At 45.1% G+C, this 18940-nt stretch overlaps 1 protein-coding gene across 3 annotated transcripts in view; it reads left to right on the top strand.

Moving 5' to 3' along the window:
• Positions 1–18940, top strand: part of SPPL3 (signal peptide peptidase like 3) — a 147705-nt gene that overhangs the window by 97035 nt on the left and 31730 nt on the right. For all 3 annotated transcript variants that reach the window (XR_012155127.1, XM_073313428.2, XM_073313427.1), the window contains one exon: positions 8929–9017. Coding sequence is in view for 2 of the 3 variants with exons in the window: in XM_073313428.2 (XP_073169529.1) it covers positions 8929–9017 (89 nt within the window). In the remaining variant the exon portion in view is untranslated. The remainder of the gene's footprint in view (positions 1–8928; positions 9018–18940) is intronic.

Raw genomic sequence — 18940 nt, 5'->3', positions numbered from 1 at the left:
AAAAATACCTCCTCCCACCCCACTCTCCTGCTGGTAATAGCTTATCTAAAGTGATCACTCTCCTTACAATGTGTATGATAATCAAGTTGGGCCATTTCCAGCACAAATCCAGGTTTTCTCACCCACCCCCACCCCCAACACACACAAACCCACTCTCCTGCTGGTAATAGCTTATCTAAAGTGAGGAGGGTGGTCACTTTAGATAAGCTATTACCAGCAGGAGAATGGGTTTGTGTGTTGGGGGTGGGGGGTGAGAAAACCTGGATTTGTTCTGGAAATGGCCCAACTTGATTATCATACACATTGTAAGGAGAGTGATCACTTTAGATAAGCTATTACCAGCAGGAGAGTGGGGTTGGGGGAGGTATTTTTTCATACTTTGTGTTTATAAAAAGATCTTCTACACTTTCCACAGTATGCATCCGATGAAGTGAGCTGTAGCTCACGAAAGCTTATGCTCAAATACATTTGTTAGTCTCTGAGGTGCCACAAGTACTCCTTTTCTTTTTGCGAATACAGACTAACACGGCTGTTACTCTGAAACCTGTCAAACGCAAAAGTTAAGGTTACGGTTAAAGAAAAACAAGCAAAAAAATCTGTGTGGAAATAGTGTTATGATATCCAAAAGAACTTCAACTCTTTCTTCATATTCCCCTCACTTTGTACACTTCTGTGTAAAGTAGATAAATGTCTGATAGGTATCACAACTGACATTTTAAACCTTGGATACCTTGCCAGTTCAGACAGGAACTTGACCGGCTGACTGCATGTTAGACGGTGTGTGCTTTGGGGACTCACTTGGGTCTATAGACGTTGAAACCATTTTGGAAATAGTTTTAAATAACACAGTATAATTAGCTTAACTGAAAGGTATACAAGGTTTAAGAAATAAGCGAGAGGGAGCCCAATAATTTTGGATGCTAAAGGATTTGTTAGATGTAAAATTTTTGATGTCTTGAATGATGATCGTATAGCAGGAAGATGGGATTTCAGTCATGCAGGTCTTTGTATATATGGAAGTATAATACCTAATATTGATTCATTTAGTCTCTCAGTCTCTGAAGCAGGTAAGTATTATCCCATCTTGTATATGAAACTGACGCACCAGAGATTTTTTTTTCTTTCTCCCAGGTCATACAGGGAGTCTGTAGCAGAGCCAGGAATAGAACTGGGGCATCAGGCCACTCACTTTTGTGCCTCAGTCAGAAGACCAACCTTGTGTTTGTTGTGATAGGGAGAATGCTATTGCTCTCTCATCAAAGGAGGATAGACTGGAGACTGGTCTTGGGTTAAAGATGACACATCCATAGTCAATGAGAGCAATGTGTGCAGTTGTATGTCTAGCATGTGGCTCATAGTCATAGCTAATATTAAAATGATGTGTTATGATGGAGCAGTAACAAGATCATAGTTAAAATTGCATCAGGATTCATAACTCTGTAATAAAGTAAGGACATAAATGGCCATACTGAATGAGACCAGTGGTCCACTGGCTGGTGCAAGATGTGCCAGAAGGAATGAACAGAACAAGGCAGTTTGAATGATCCATCCGGTTTTCCAGTCCCAACTTCTGGCAATTAGAGGTTTAGGGACACCTAGAATATGGGTTGTGTCCCTGACCATCTTGGCTAATGGCCATTGTTGGACCTATCCTTCATCAACTTATCTAGATCTTTTTTGAACCCAGTTATACTTTTGGCTTTCACAACATCCCCTGGCAATGAGTTCCACAGGTTGATTTGTGTGTTGTGTGAAGAAGTACTTCCTTATGTTAGTTTAAAACTTTCTGCCTATTAATTTCATTTGCTAACCTCTTGGTCTTGTTTTATGTGAAAGGGTGAAAAACACTTTTTCTCCACACCATTCGTGATTTTATAGACCCCTGTCACAGTGGTGTTCAAACTTTTTTTTCTGGCAACCCAGCTGAAGATAATTGTTGATGCCCATGACCCAATGGAGCTGGGGATGAGGGGTTTGCGGTGTGTGTGTGTGTGTGGGGGGGGGTCAAGACTCTGGGCTGGGGGTGCAGGCTCTGGGGTGGGGCCAGGGATGAGGGGCCTGGGTGCAGGAGGGAGCTCTGGGTTTAGGGCGGGGCTCAGGGCTGGGGCAGGAGATTAGGGTGCAGGCTTATCTCCAGTGGCTCCCAGTCAGCGGCGCAGCCAGGGTGCAGAGGCAGGCTTCCCATTTGTCCTGGCATCACGGACTGCTTTGCGCCCCGGAAGCGGCCAGCAGCAGGTCTGGCTCAGTAGCATAGCTGGGGGGGGGGGGGGGGAGTGGCCATTCTCCCACCAAGCAGAAGTGGTGCCTTTTTAACTTTTACTCACCCGGCAGCACTCCGGGTCTTCGGCGGCTGGTCAGGCGGCGCTCTGGGTCCTTCACTTGCTCCAGGCTTTGGTGGCATTTCGGTGTCAGGGAGTCCTTCAATGCTGCCGAAGACCGGAGCGAGTGAAGGACCTGATGCCAAAGACCCGGAGCGCCGCTGGGTGAGTACAAGCGGGTGGCATCTTTTTTTATCTCCACTCCCCGTTTTCTCCACCTGGCTACGCCATTGGTCCGGCTCCTAGGTGGAGGCTCGCAAACCTCTCTGCATGGCTCTCACCTGCAAACACCACCTTCCCCCCCTCCCAGCTCCCATTGGCTGGGAACCGGCCAATGGGAGTGTGGAGCCGGTGCTCGGGGCAGGGGCAGTGCGCGGAGCCCTGTGGCTCCCCTGCCTAGGAGCCGGACCTGCTGCTGGCTACTTCTGGGGCACAGCACTACTAGTTTTTACTGGGCGGCCGCCAGGGTCCCTCAGTGCTGAGCAAGGCAACCTCTAGTGCCTTGCATTCTGCGACACAGTACTGTGTGGCGACTCAAAGTTTGAAAACCAGTGCTCTATCATACCCCTCTTAGTCATCCCTTTTCCCACCTGAACGGTCCCAGTCTTATTTTAATTTCTCCAGTTCTATATTCCTCATAATTTTTGTCTTCCCTTCTGTATACCTTTTGCAATTCTAATATATCTTTTTTGAGATGGGGCGACCACAACAGCACACGGTATTCATGATGTGGGCATCCTATTTGTTTATATAGTGGCATTATGATATTTTCTCATCTTCCCTTTTCAAATGGTTCCTAACATTATTCACTTTTTTTTTGGACTGCTACTGCACATTGACAGATGTTTTTAGAGAACTATCCACAATGAATCATAGAATCATAGAATATCTGGGTTGGAAGGGACCTCAGGAAGTCATCTAGTCCAACCCCCTGCTCAAAGCAGGACCAATCCCCAACTAAATCATCACAGCCAGCGCTTTGTCAAGCCTGACCTTAAAAACTTCAAAGGAAGGAGGGGAGGGATAGCTCAGTGGTTTGAGCTTTGGCCTGCTAAGCCCAGGGTTGTGAGTTCAATCCTTGAGGGGGCCATTTAGGGATCTGGGGCAAAAATTGGGGATTGGTCCTGCTTTGAGCAGGGGGTTGGACTAGATGACCTCCTGAGGTCCCTTCCAACCCTTATATCCTATGAAGGAGATTCCACCACCTCTCTAGGTAACACATTCCAGTGCTTCACCACCCTCCTCATGAAAGTTTTCCTATTGTCTCACCTAAACCTACCCCACTGCAACTTGAGACCATTATTCCTCGTTCTGTCATCTGTTACCACTGAGAACAGTCTAGATCCATCCTCTTTGGAACCCCCTTTCAGGTAGTTGAAAGCAGCTATCAAATCTCCCCTCATTCTTCTCTTCTGCAGACTAAATAATCCCAGTTCCTTCAGCCTCTCCTCATAAGTCATGTGTTCCAGTCCCCTAATCATTTTTGTTGCCCTCCGCTGGACGTCTTCCAATTTTTCCACATCCTTCTTATAGTGTGGGCCCCAAAACTGGACACAGTACTCCAGATGAGGCCTCCCCAATGTCGAATCAAGGGGAACGATCATATCCCTCAATCTGCTGGCAGTGCCCCTACTTATACATCCCAAAATGCCATTGGCCTTCTTGGCAACAAGGGCACACTGTTGACTCGGATCCAGCTTCTTGTCCACTGTAACCCCTAGGTCCTTTTCTGCAGAACTGCTGCCTAGCCATTTGGTCCCTAGTCTGTAGCGGTGCATGGGATTCTTCCGTCCTAAGTGCAGGACTCTGCAGTTGTCCTTGTTGAACCTGATCAGATTTCTTTTGGCCCAATCCTCTAATTTGTCTAGGGCCCTCTGTATCCTATCCCTACCCTCCAGCGTATCTACCTCTCCTCCCAGTTTAGTGTCATCTGAAAACTTGCTGAGGGTGCAATCCACACCATCCTCCAGATCATTTATGAAGATATTGAACAAAACCGGCCCGAGGACTGACCCTTGGGACACTCCACTTGATACCGGCTGCCACTAGACATGGAGCTGTTGATCACTACCCTCTGAGCCCGACAATCTAGCCACCTTTTTATCCACCTTATAGTGCATTCATCCAGCCCATACTTCTTTAACTTGCTGGCAGGAATACTGTGGGAGACCGTGTCAAAAGCTTTGCTAAAGTCAAGGAACAACACGTCCACCACTTTCCCCTCATCTACAGAGCCAGTTATCTCCTCATAGGAGGCAATTAGATTAGTCAGGCATGACTTGCCCTTGGTGAATCCATGCTGACTGTTCCTGATCACTTTCCTCTCCTCTAAGTGCTTCAGAATTGATTCCTTGAGGACCTGCTCCATGATTTTTCCAGGGACTGAGGTGAGGCTGACTGTCCTGTAGTTCCCAGGATGCTCCTTCTTCCCTTTTTTAAAGATGGGCACTACGTTAGCCTTTTTCCAGTTGTCTGGGACTTCCCCCGATCACCATGAGTTTTCAAAGATAATGGCCAATGGCTCTGCAATCACATCCGCCAACCTCTTTAGCACTCTCGGATGCAGCGCATCCGGTCCCATGAACTTGTGCTCGTTCAGCTTTTCTAAATAGTTCCGAACCACTTCTTTCTCCACAGAGGGCTGGTCACCTCCTCCCCATGCTGTGCTACCCAGTGCAGTAGTCTGGGAGCTGACCTTTTTTGTGAAGACAGAGGCAGAAAAAGCATTGAGTACATTAGTTTTTCCCACATCCTCTGTCACTAGGTTGCCTCCCTCATTCAGTAAGGGGCCCACACTTTCCTTGACTTTCTTCTTGTTGCTAACATACCTGAAGAAACCCTTCTTGTTACCCTTGACATCTCTTGCTAGCTGCAACTCCAGGTGTGATTTGGCCTTTCTGATTTCACTCCTGCATGCCCGAGCAATATTTTTATACTCTTCCCTGGTCATTTGTCCAATCTTCCACGTCTTGTAAGCTTCTTTTTTGTGTGTTTTGACGCCAAGAGCTCTTTCTTGTGGTAACAGCTAATTTAGACCCCATCATTTTATATTTGTTTTATCATTTATATTTATATATCCTTATAGTTGGGATTATGTTTTCCAATGTATATTACTTTGCATTTATCAACATTAAATTTCATCTGCCATTTTGTTGTCCAGTCATTCAGTTTTATGAGGTCACTTTGTAGCTCCTCAGTCAGCTTTGGACTTTACTGTCTTGAGGAATTTTTTATTGTCTGCAAATTTTGCCACCTCACTGTTTACCTCTTTTTCCACCTGATTTATTAATATGTTGAACAGCACAGGCCCTAGTACAGTACAGATCATTGGAGAACCCTGTTTACCTCTCTCCACTGTGAAAACTGATCATTTATTCCTCTCCTGTGTTTCCTGTCTTTCAGTGAATTACAATCAATGACTCCTTACTTTGCTTAAGAGCCTTTGATGAGTGACCTTGTCAAGGTCTTTCTGAAAGTCCAGGTACACTGTATCTACTGGATCAGCCTTGTCCATATGTTTGTTGACCCCTCCCCCATAGAATTCTAATAGACTGGTGATGCCTGATTTCCCTTTATAAAAGCTATGTTGACTCTTCCCCAGCATATTTTGTTCATCTGTCTGCCTGATCATTCTATTCTTTACTACAGTTTCAACCAGTTTGCCTGATTCTGAAGTTAGGTTTACTGGCCTGTAATAGTGAGGGTTGTCTCTGGAGTCTCTTTAAAAAATTGGCATTACATTAGCTATCCTCCAGTCATCTGGTGCAGTGCTGATTTAACCGATAGGTTATATACCACAGTTAGTAGTTCTGCAATTTCATATACGAGTTCCTTCAGAACTCTTTGGTGAATACCATCTGGTCCTGATGACTTTTGTTCCAAAACATCCTCTATTGACATCTCAGTCTCGGACAGTTCCTCAGAGTTTCAGAGTAACAGCCGTGTTAGTCTGTATTCGCAAAAAGAAAAGGAGTACTTGTGGCACCTTAGAGACTAACCAATTTATTTGAGCATAAGCTTTCGTGAGCTACAGTTGTCATCTAAAAAGAATGGCTCAGGTGTGGGAGTCTCCTTCACATCCTCTGCAGTGAGGAGTGATGCAAAGAATTAAGGTATGGCTACACTTGCAGATGTAGAGTGCTTTGAGTTAAACCAGCCTTCGTAGAGCGGAGTAGGGAAGGTGCTGCAGTCTGTCCACACTGACAGCTTCAAGCGCACTGGCGTGGCCACATTTGCAGCACTTGCAGCGGCATTGGGAGCGGTGCATTATGGGCAGCTATCCCAGCATGCAATTAACTGCAATGTGCTTTTCAAATGGGGTGGGGTGGAGTGTGACAGGGAGTGTGTTGTGTGTATGTGGGGGGAGAGAGAGAGTGGGTTTTTGGGGGGCTGAGAACATGTCAGCGTGCTGTGTTGTAAGTTCAGACAGCAGCAGACCTCCCCTGCCTCTCTCTCTCACACACAGCATTCCACAGTAATGGCTTGCCCCGCAGAAATGGAGCTTTCAAAGGGATCATCCGCATTCCTAGGTGAGTTCAAAACAATGAGAAGAGTGGCCACTTGACTTGAGGGGATTATGGAACGTTTCTGGAGGATGATCAGAGCGCAGTAATGCAACACCTTGTTCACACTGACGCAGAGCGTTTCAGCAACAAGTGTTAATCTTCTTGCCGAGGTGGAGTATCAGGAGCGCTCTAGCCATGGAGTCAGAACGCTCTACGGACCTTGCAAGTGTGACGGGGAGTGAGCTAGGGCGCCCAAGGCTGCTTTAATGCGCTTTAACTCGCAAGTGTAGCCAAGCCCTAAGTTTAGCTTCTCCACAACCACTTGTTTTCTTGAGTGCTCCTTTAACAACTCAGGTTTCAGAGTAACAGCCGTGTTAGTCTGTATTCGCAAAAAGAAAAGGAGTACTTGTGGCACCTTAGAGACTAACCAATTTATTTGAGCATGAGCTTTCGTGAGCTACAGCTCACTTCATCGGATGCATGCCGTGGAAACTGCAGCAGACTTTATATATACACAGAGAATATGAAAAAATACCTCCTCCCACCCCACTGTCCAGCTGGTAATAGCTTATCTAAAGTGATCATCAGGTGGGCCATTTCCAGCACAAATCCAGGTTTTCTCACCCTCCACCCCCCCACACAAATTCACTCTCCTGCTGGTGATAGCCCATCCAAAGTGACAACTCTTTACACAATGTGCATGATAATAAAGTTGGGCCATTTCCTGCACAAATCCAGGTTCTCTCACCCCTTCACCCCCCTCCCAAAAACCACACACACAAACTCACTATCCTGCTGGTAATAGCTCATCCAAAGTGACCATTCTCCCTACAATGTGCATAATTAAGGTGGGCCATTTCCAGCACAAATCCAGGTTTTCTCACATCCCCCCCACCCCCATACACACACAAACTCACTCTCCTGCTGGTAATAGCTCATCCAAACTGACCACTCTCCAAGTTTAAATCCAAGTTAAACCAGAACATCTGGGGGTGGGGGGGCTTAGGAAAAAACAAGAGGAAATAGGCTCAGTCATCCAGTGGCCCCACTGATTGATTGCTTGGCAGGCTTCCTGCTTCTGATGTGCTTAAAAATTTTTTTTGGTGTTAGTTTTTCTCTTTTGCTAGTTGTTCTACAAGTTATCTTTTGGCTTATCTAATCATACTTTTACACTTGGCTTGCCAAAGTTAATGCTCCTTTCTACTTTCCTCATAGGAGAGTTTTGACTTCCAATTTTTAAAGGATGTCTTTTTGTCTCTAACTGCCTCTTTCACTCTGTTTAGCCATCATGGCAGTTTTTAGTCCTCTTACTTTTTTTATTTATTTGGGTTATACATATAGTCCGAGCCTCTGTTATGGTGTGTTTAAAAAGTTTCCATTCAGTTTGCAAACATTTAACTCTTGTGAGTGTTCCTTTTAACTTCAATTTGACTAGCCGCCTCATTTTTTGTGTAGTTCCCTTTTTGAAGTTAAGGATTTCTTTGGTATTTTCTGCTTGTTAAAATTTATTACATTATGGTCGCTATTAGTGAGTTGTTCAGCTATATTCACCTCTTTGACCAGATCCTGTCCTCCCCTTAGGACTAAATCAAGAATTGCCTCTCCTCTTGTGGGATCCAGGACTAGCTGCTCCAAGAAGCAGTCATTAATGGTGTCTAGAAATTTTATCTCTGCATCCTGTCATGAGGTGACATGTTCCCAGTCAGTATTGGGATACTTAAAATCCCCCATTATTATTGGGTTTTCTGTTTTTTTTCCCTGAATCCTCTCTAATCTCCCTGAGTATTTCACTATCACCATCACCTCCTGGTCAGGTGGTCGGTAGTCTATTCCTACTGCTATACTCTTATTATTCAAGCATGGAATTTTGATCAATAGAGATTGTTGTAGTATTTGATTCATTTAAGATTTTTACGATATTTGACAATCTGCTTTCTTTCGCATACAGTTCCATTCCAGCCGTGCGAACTACCCTGTCATTACTATATATTTGTACCCTGGTATTACGTATCCTATTGATTATCTGTGAAATAACTATAAATCAAACAGTGAACCTCCATGGGAGTTTGAAACTTGAGTATTAAGAGTTTGCTTTGTTTCTGCAGGTCCCTTAACATGGACTTTGAGAATCAAGACAAAGAGAAAGACAGCAGCAGCTCACCTGGGTCTTTCAATGGCAACAGCACCAACAACAGTAAGTACTCTCCAATTGCTCACATTAGTCCTTTCTGTCTTCCCATCAGCCAATCTAGTATGCTGCATTCAGGAATTTATCATGGTTTGTATTCTTGCACTGTGCTGCTTGAATTCTTATGATGTAGCAAAGACATTCTGTGTAGGCCAATCTGACGTGCAGACTTATGAACTGTGAGCCCCATAGTGCTGTTATCAAACATGCCCACAGATACTAAGGATTCAAAACATTCATATATACACTATTGCATGCTTCACAGTTGTGATAGAGGTGGAAGACTTCTCTTATTTCTTTTGAACAGTTAGTATTAAAAATAGATTGTAATTAAATTATATGCTGTTCTGAGGTGATCATCACTATAAAGTACCTGAGTATGTCACAAGCACTGATGAATTTACCCTCACCTTTACTTCAGACATAGGGAAATATTATTCAGTTTTACCAGTAAGTAAACCTTGAGACACCAAGGTCAAATAACTTGTCCAAAGACACACAGGAAGACTGACAGAACTGAGACTACAGCCCTGATCTCTTGAATCCGAGTCCACATTTTTAAATCTGGTCTTGTTTGGCAAAGCAATAATTCTGTATTCCAACCTGAGCGTCTTTTGTTTAAATTGTTAGAGGTTGAGAGTTAATGTGCGGTGCTAACATGTCCCCTTAAAATATGGGGTTCATTCTTAAAGCAAAAAGGGGGTGAATGAATAAGAAGCTAAGTTCACATGGGCTATGGGTGCTATTTAGGATACAAGTAAGTTGCTCTGCTAAAATGGGATGGGCCCAAACAAGATGTGCTGAATTTCTTGGCTTTATTGTTGCTCCCTGGAGCTCAAAAGAGGCTGACTTTGAGTCCCTTCTCAGCTCTTCGCAGAATGTAAAATTTTGAGCCAGTATGCTTCCAAAAAATAATTTACAGTACCCCACCTAGGCCAGATATACACATTTTAAGGGAGATTGGTAAATTCTGACACAGCAATTTAGTCAAAGTCTGCAGTGTATATAGCTCTGATCTTAAAAGATGTTGTTACTTTCAGGGAGGCACCCTTGTCTCCTGTTAAGCTGTTCAGTTTGGAGGAACTTACTTCACATACATTCATGTACTTGTATGTTCCCTATCAATGTAGCATCTGAGACACAGGGTTTTACCGAGTGATACTCGCTGTGTATGCTCTGACATTTAATCTGTTTTTTAATAGAGCCTCATCCTTGTTGCCAGTTTTTTTTCTACCTGAAGAGCCTACAGGTACTTTCAGTCTTGATAATGACTTCTAGTAACAGATTATGAAGTAAACAGATATTTAAAGAGTTTATCCACCTGGGGAGTCATTCTGGAATAACTATTCCTGATAAATTCATTATGTGTATATATGCTCTTATTCTGAAATAAGAGTGCCATATTCCAAATTAGTTTAATCCACTGATACTCAGGAGAGCATCAGAGACACTTTTCTTCATAGTGCTTTGTTCTGCCACAAGAGAATAATAGGGAGCTTCTCTGTCTTGTTCGGAGCCATGTGTTTTTCTCCCAGAATAATGGTCAGATGTCTCCCTAAGTTTAGGCCTTAAACATATTGTATTTTATGTGAACCGTGATATGGCTTTGCCTACGTTTCCTAATCCATTACAGCTCCAAGGAAGAAGTGTACACTGCAGAGCTCTTAACATCTAGGAGTTTGTGAACAGAAAAACTCAGTCTCTCAGAAGCTCCCTGATCCCTTTCCTAATAGACTACAGTTGATCAGAGCACTGAGTTGATAGCAAGCACTGAGAAGGCTGTTTTAGAAGCCTTGCAACATCTATGTCATAACATAAGAATGGCCATACTGGGTCAGACTAAAAGGTCCATCTAACCCAGTATCCTGTCTTCTGATAGTGGCCAATGCCAGGTGTCCCAGAGGGAATGAACAGAACAGGTAATCATCAAGTGATCCATCCCTTGTTGCCCATTCCCAGCTTCTGGCAAACAGAGGATAGGGGCACCATCCCTGCCCATCCTGGCTAATAGCCATTGATTAACCTATCCTCCATGAATTTATCTAGTTCTTTTTTGAACCCTGTTATAGTTTTGGCCTTCACAAAATCATCATCATCTTTCAACACATTATTACAAATGCTTAGTGCTTATACAAATGCTTTCCATCTTCAGGGCACTTTGTAAACATTAATTCATAGAATCATAGAATATCAGGGTTGGAAGGGACCTCAGGAGGTCATCTAGTCCAACCCCCTGCTCAAAACAGAACCAATCCCCAACTAAATCATCCCAGCCAGGATTTGTCAAGCCTGATCTTAAAAACTTCAAAGGAAGGAGATTCCACCACCTCTCTAGGTAACGCATTCCAGTGCTTCCCCACCCTCTTAGTGAAAAAGTTTTTCCTAATATCCAACCTAAACCTTCCCCACTGCAACTTGAGACCATTACTCCTCATTCTGTCATCTGCTACCACTGAGAACAGTCTAGATCCATCCTCTTTGGAACCCCCTTTCAGGTAGTTGAAAGCAGCTATCAAATCCCCCCTCATTCTTCTCTTCTGCAGACTAAATAATTCCAGTTTCCTCAGCCTCTCCTCATAAATCGTGTGTTCCAGTCCCCTAATCATTTTTGTTGCCCTCCACTGGACGCTTTCCAATTTTTTCATATCCTTTTTGTAGTGTGGGGCCCAAAATTGGACACAGTACTCCAGATGAGGCCTCCCCAATGTCGAATCGAGGGGAACAATCACGTCCCTCAATCTGCTGGCAATGCCCCTACTTTTGCATCCCAAAATGCCATTGGCCTTCTTGACAACAAGGGCACACTGTTGATCTATAACAACCCTTTTAGGTGGGTTATGGTGTGTAACTATTGTAATATGGGAATTTGAAATGCACACAAATTATATTCTCTTGCCTTGAGGAAGGCAATTATTAGAGGCACGATTAGAACATGGGAATTGATAGGTCCCAACTCCTCACATCAGCATAATGTCTATTTATAGTACAATTCTGCTACCATTTTATATCATCCAAGGTAATGTCTAGATTCAGAGCAACTGGATTCTTTAATTTTTCTGTTGGACTATGCCAGCTGTTTTGAAATAACAGATCCTTGGGGTTTAAAGTAAATAATTATGTCATGTGGATGACATTACTTCTGTGGATATTATTGGTAGGCCCTACCTTATGCTGCTTTTTTTTTTTTGAAAGGCCACTGAAATGTTGGTGACTGAAAACTAAGTTGTTGATTTAAGATTTCGTGTGGGCTTAATGTGTTTTGAAGCATGGAAATCTTGACTAGTGATACCATATATCTGAGTGAGCAACCTATTCAAACATATCTTCGAAAATTAAAACAATCATTCTTGTGCTCTATGGTAGTGCTACTCAAAGTGGTGGTCCGCGGACCGATGCCGGTCCGTGAGCCATCGGCTGCCGGTCTGCGTGCACATTGGAAAAAAAAAAATTGCCAGTCCCCCACAACAGGTAGCTTGAGAAGCACTGCTCTGTGGTATATGGTACGTCAGCCTTAAAACCTCACCTTTAAAATCCTGTAATTCTACCTGATTCTGCATGTAGCAATGTTTGTAAATATTTTGGGGACACAGCTATGACATTAGACTGGGTGTGCACCTATTACATTCTATTTTGTCAATATTGCATTGAAGGCCAGCTTTTCATCACAAATGTTGTTTCTTTACCCAGATAGTTCTTCTTCGAGTGATGGTCCATATTGTATTCCACTGAGGGTTATATGCATGTGTTCGGAGCCTGAGATTTTTGAAAATAGTAGTGTCCGTTAGTCCACGCATGTGCCCTTGCTCCACCTCATGATTCTGTCCAAGGCAATAAAGGGCAGGGCCCTCAGTTTCTTCTCAGCATCACATGGTCCGAGTGAAGCCTCTTCTGTTCTCTCATCTCTTGTGATTCACTTCCCTATAACACAGAAAAGACTGTTTTATTTCTGTATATAGTTGTTGTTTTTTAGTAGTTTTTTTGTTTGCAGAAGTAGTTTTTAGGATTTTAAGGACTTGGGGATGCCATTTTACTGGTCATGCGTGCGCCACCCTCCTCCCCCACCCCAGCACCTATGCCTGGGTACTGGATTATGCCAAAGATGCCGGGCTTCAAGATCTGCACCTCCAACCCTTGCTCGTTCCCCTTTACTTCATGGGGGAAGCCCACATTTCATCTAGATGCGGTATCTGCCTCTCCTTCCCAAGATGTACCCAGGAAGACTGGGCCCTCCACTTCATGGAGGTCAGCATGAGGCCTCAGTTGGATCCAGGCCATGGACACTCCTCCCTCCCCCCCATACATCAGCCTGAGCAGTTGAGGAGCGCACCTCCTACCAAGTAGCACCAGTCCAGTCCTGCTGGTATCAGTACCAGGGCCTAGCCGTGAGGCAAGGAGGCATACACATAACCATGGCAGTAAATCTTTCTCCAGACCCAAGAAGGATGGTCCTCCGTCCAGTTCTGGCCACGAAGAAGCAGCCATTTCCAAGGCTCACAAGCATGATAGGAAGCCACACTGGATGTCCGATCCATCAGTTCCATCCACTGAGCTGTAAACTCCTTCCACGTCAGCACTGCTGATGCCTTTGTTCTGAGGCAGTCGTCCATTCTGGCTCTGGTTCAGACTGTGGAGTCCATGCTGCTGACACAGGGGAAGACTCGAATCGGACCCCGAGCCTCATAAACTCTTTGCTTTGGCAAAGATGAGGTCTCCATGCCTTCAAGTGCTTTGCCTATTAGGAGAGTAAGTCCCGTACATTAGCCTTGCCTCCTTCGGGCTGTGTCCCTCCCTGCTCCCCAATGGCTCCCATGGTTTTGCCAGTCCCTATGGCACCACCATTTGAACCGGGCCCTGACTTATCAACATCTGAGACTTGGATGGAATGCAGCGTCGGTGCCTCCCCCACCTCCCAACACACTGCTGATGTGACTATTCTAAGGTCCTGCTGACTCAATGGCAATATCTTCCCTTTGCCCAGCCATGGGGTCCTTGGTATCCTGCTCGTTGGGGACCTCCGCAGCAATCACTGGATCTGCCTGGTTGGCCTTACTGGGTTTCGTGGTCACAGTATCTGCCATCAGAATCTTCCCACTCTGCTTGTGAAAAGTCTCCAATCTTGTCCCTTCAACAGTCATCAATAGGCATTCAGAACTGCTGTTGGAGGGTACACCACTTAGTCCAACTCTGACAGTACCACCAGAATTGAAGTGATTCCCCTCATTGTCTCCTATATCTTCGACTCCCTCTTCAGCCCTGGATGGCTGCCACCAAGTTCAAGATGATGGATGCCCTTCACATCTCACTGGCGGAAGAACAAGACAAGCAGCACCAGCTGCACGAAATCTTGCATGCCTCAGTACCAGCCATAGTGGCTCTAGCAATCAAAGATGGTGTTCTTCAACCAGCACCTATTGTATGGCACACTCCAGGTACCTGCCCACCCACCCCCGAGGGGGCAAAGAAGAGGTACTATGTGCCTTCAGAGGGATCTGAGTTTCTCTTCTCTCACCCCTCCCCATACCACTCCTCATTCCCTTGTCATTTAGATAGCGATGGAACGGGCCCGGCAGCAACATCCACGCTCAGGGCTTAAATTCTCAGAGTATTTCCTGGAGCCTGCGGCTCCCACAGGTTTGAAAATATTTACTGGAGCTCCACTCTGGACAGCTCTGGCTGAATTTTAAGCCCTGCCCATGCTCCACCGCAGCGGACTTGACCTTCTGCATCACAAGGTTTTCTCGTCTGCCAGCCTTCTATTTTGCATTTCCAATTATTTGGCTCTGTTCACCAAGTGTGACTTGCTTAGCTGTAGCAAGATGGCTGACTTCACAGACAAACTGCCCCAGCAGTATTAAGCCTGCTTTGAGGCTACCCTAGAGGAGGGGAAGTTAGTTGTGAGGACAATTCTCCAGGCCACGGCCACAGCAGATAGTTCTTTGCACACAATGGCTACAGGGATCATCATGTGCAGGGAGTTGTGGCTATATTTGTTAGGTTTCCCGAGGTAGGTCCAGACCACCATATAGGTCCTCCCTTTCGATGAGTCTCATCTCTTCAATCAGAGGACTGATGACTCCCCTCACTCCTCAAAGACTCCAGTGCCACTCTTCGATCACTGGGTATCTACACACCAGCATCCAAACACAAATTCTATCACCCGCCTCCAACACAGCAATTTAGAGCTCCCCAATTCTTCCACCAGTGGTCCTATGAGTCTCCTCACAAGCGGCAGAAGAGCCAATGGCCCAGTCCTCCATGTTCATGGAATCATAGGACTGGAAGGGACCTTGAGAGGTCATCCAGTCCAGTCCCCTGCACTCACAGCAGGACTAAGTACTATCTAGACCATTCCTGAGAGGCGCCTGTCTAACCTGTTCCCAAAAATCTGACTGAGATTCCACAATCTCCCTAGGCAATTTATTCCAGTGCTTAACCACCCTGACAGAAAGTTTTTCCCAATGTCCAACCTAAACCTCCGCTGCTGCAGTTTAAGATCATTGCTCCTTGTCCCATCCCCAGAGGTCAAGAAGAACAATTCCTCTCCTTCCTCCTTGTAACAACCTTCTGTGTACTTGAAAACTGCTGTCATGTCCCCTCTCAGTCCTCTCTTCTCCAGACTAAACAAACCCAACTTTTTCAATCTTCCATCATAGGTCGTGCTTTCTAGACCTTCAGTCATTTCTGTTGCTCTTCTCTGGAGCCTCTCCAATTTGTCCGCATCTCTCCTGAAATGCAGCGCCCAGAACCGGACACAATACTCCAGTTGAGGCCCAACCAGTGTGGAGCAGAGCGGAAGAATTACTTCTCATGTCTTGCTTATAACACTCCTGCTTACACATCCCAGAATTATGTTCCCCTTTTTTGCAACAGTGTTACACTGTTGACTCATATTGAGCTTGTGGTCCACTATGACCTTCAGGTCTCTTTCCGCAGTATTCCTTCCTAGGCAGTCATTCCCCATTTTGTATGTGTGCATCTGATTGTTCCTTCCTAAATGGAGTATTTTGCATCTGTCCTCTTTGAATTTCATCCTGTTCAGACCATTTCTCCAGTTTGTCCAGATCATTTTGAATTTTAATCCTATCCTCCAAAGTACTTTCAACCCCTCTCAGCTTGGTATCATCCGCAAACTTTATAAGTGTCGTGACAAAGTTCGTCCTCTGCCTTGGTGGGTCCTGCACTTATTGGCGGATTTTCTCACCTCAGAGGTTCATGGCAGCCCTTGGTTTGGCCGCTTTCGTGGCTCAAATCTGCTGTTCACTCAGGTAGCCTCATCACTGGCCAGCATTGGGAAAGGAAGAACAATCACTGCAGTCTCTGCTGATCCACCTAGTGGATTGGGGAACAGGCCAGAGACCTTCCCCTCTGGTGGAACCCACAGTCCAGTACAACTCCTCCGGTATCAAGTAGGGAGTTGGAGGGATGGGGGAACCGGGGCCTGCCCTCTACTCCGGGTTACAGCCCAGGGCCCTGTGGTTTGCAGCTGTCTACAGTGGTTCTTGTAACAGCTGTGTGACAGCTACAACTCCCTGGGCTACTTCCCCATGGCCTCCTCCCAACCCCTTCTTTATTTTCACCACAGGACCTCCCTCCTGATGTCTGATAATGCTTGTACTTCTCAGTCTTCCAGTAGTACGCTTTCTCACTCTCAGCTTCTTGCGCCTCTTGCTCCCAGCTCTTCCCACACACCACAAACTGAAGTGAGCTCCTTTTTAAACCCAGGTGTCCTGATTAGCCTGCCTTACTTGATTCTAGTAGCTTCTTGATTGGTTGCAGGTGTTCTAATCAGCCTGTCTGCCTTAATTGTTTCCAGAATGTTCCTGATTTTTCTGGAACCTTCCCTGTTACCTTACCCAGGGAAAAGGGACCTACTTAACCTGGGGCTAATCTGTCACTCTCCTATAGCCATCTGGCCCGACCCTGTCACAATGTACTTTCTATGGCATTATATAAATCATTGATGAAGATATTGAACAGAACTGATCCCTCCAGGACCCCATTCATTATGCCCTTCCAGCATGACTGTGAACCACTGATAACTGCTCTCTGGGAACAGTTTTCTAACCAATATTGCACCCACCTTACAGTAGCTCCATCTAGGTTGTATTTCCCTTGCTTGTTTATGAAGGTTCATCACAACCTCCAGCATCTCATACTCAAGTCTTTTCGGAAGCGTTATTTCTGAATGCAACCAGGGAGCTGCCAACCACTGTCTCTCACTGTGCACCTGACCCACTCCCTTTGGGGTGTGTTCAGCACTCTCTTTACCAGCTTGGAGTGTGACAACAATGGACAAATGGGTCCTGGAAGTCATTCAACATGGGTATACGATCAAGTTCACAATGCTATCTCACTCACATTTCCCCCCCATTAACCTCTTGAAGTGTTCTATCTTTGAGAATTGCATCTGCATTTTCACACTTAAGAGATATGAATAACCCAGAAGAGCATAGTTTCAGAAACACTCTAGAAAGCTGTGTTTGTTGGGAACGCACAAATACCATTGGTGGAGCTGAACCTATAAAATGTCTTGTGGGTTCCAACAGCCTCCAATCTTTTTCCATAAGTTGCCTTCATGTATTGCATGTAAAACTTAGCTTGGCTTTTCAGCCAAAACTTTTAAGTGTTTTATAGTTTAATGTTTTAGGAGTGTTGTAGTGGCTTTTAGTGTGTGTTCTGTTTTTGTACTGTTGTGAAGCCTTTATTCTGGTCTGGAATTTGGACTGCTGTACCTAACACACAGTTGCTGCTTGGGTTAAGAAGTCTGGCTTAAAGCAGTGTCCTGCTTTTTCAAGATGATGGAGTTGAACTCCACAAAGAATGCCTTATCTACCTAGAGGAAGGCTATTTCCGGGCTTACTGTTCTGGGTGCCAACATGCCCTGCTTTGTGGAAGGTTCCTGGGTCACTGGTGCTGGGATTGCAGAGGCCATACACTCCAATTTAGGGTTAGGCAAGCAACCTCTTTTTATTCCTCATCTGTTTTGTCATCTTCAAAATAATGGATTGAGGCCATCACAACCAAAGAGCTTCAGTGGTTCTCAAACTGGGGCCCGTGAGGTGGTTATGGGGTTGGGGGGGTCGTGAGCTTTTTCAGCCCCAACGCATGTCTGTACTCTGGCTGACAGCCCAAGCTCTTCAGAGCTGGGTGGCTGAAGAGCAAGGGTTGCTGGCCAGGCACACAGCTCTGAAGGCAGCACCGCCCCCAGCAGCAGTGCAGAAGTAAGGGTGGAATGGTATGCAGGGGTTGTCATTTTTTGAGCGGGGGTCATCACAGCCTGAAATATTTTCAATGGGGGTCCCAGCCAAAAACAGTTTGGGAACTCCTTAAACACTATTTTTAGTTTTTATCAAAGCCCCATTTCAGTAACCACCTTGTTCTCTCATCTCCCAGAAGTCTGATTCTTAGACTCCAGTTAATTTAGGATGGTGCCATGTATATTCTCACTGGCACCAAGCTATTTCAACAGATTACTTCTGTTTTTAAAAATTATTTTTTGAGTCCCTGTACAATTCTGTATTGATTTTTTTAAAGTTAGTGATCATTAAGCTTAATAGGGCCCAACATATCTTTCACCGTACCATATGATATGTTCTTAATGTCACTGAGTGGATCAGACTTAAAACCTTTAGTATTTATGCTCCATGTTTAGAGAGTCTGCTTTCAAGAATAAATTTTACAGGTGACTTGTTATACTAATTTATGTCTATATTTAAATAGTCCGCTAAATCGGTACATATTATGTAATATTTTCAAAATTACCTTTGGGTATGTCTACACGACAATTAAAAACCTGTGGCTGGCCCTTGCAACTGACTTGGGCTCACAGGGCTGAGACTAAGTTGTAGACATTCGGGCTCAGGCTGCAGCCTGTGGTCTGGGACCCTCCCACCTCACAGGGTCCTAGAATCCAGGCTCCAGCCTGAGCC

Source organism: Lepidochelys kempii, chromosome 15 (assembly GCF_965140285.1).
Source record: "Lepidochelys kempii isolate rLepKem1 chromosome 15, rLepKem1.hap1, whole genome shotgun sequence".
Classification (NCBI taxonomy): domain Eukaryota; kingdom Metazoa; phylum Chordata; order Testudines; family Cheloniidae; genus Lepidochelys; species Lepidochelys kempii.
Note: the sequence above shows the minus strand (reverse complement) of the source record. Positions and strands in the feature narration are given on the sequence as shown.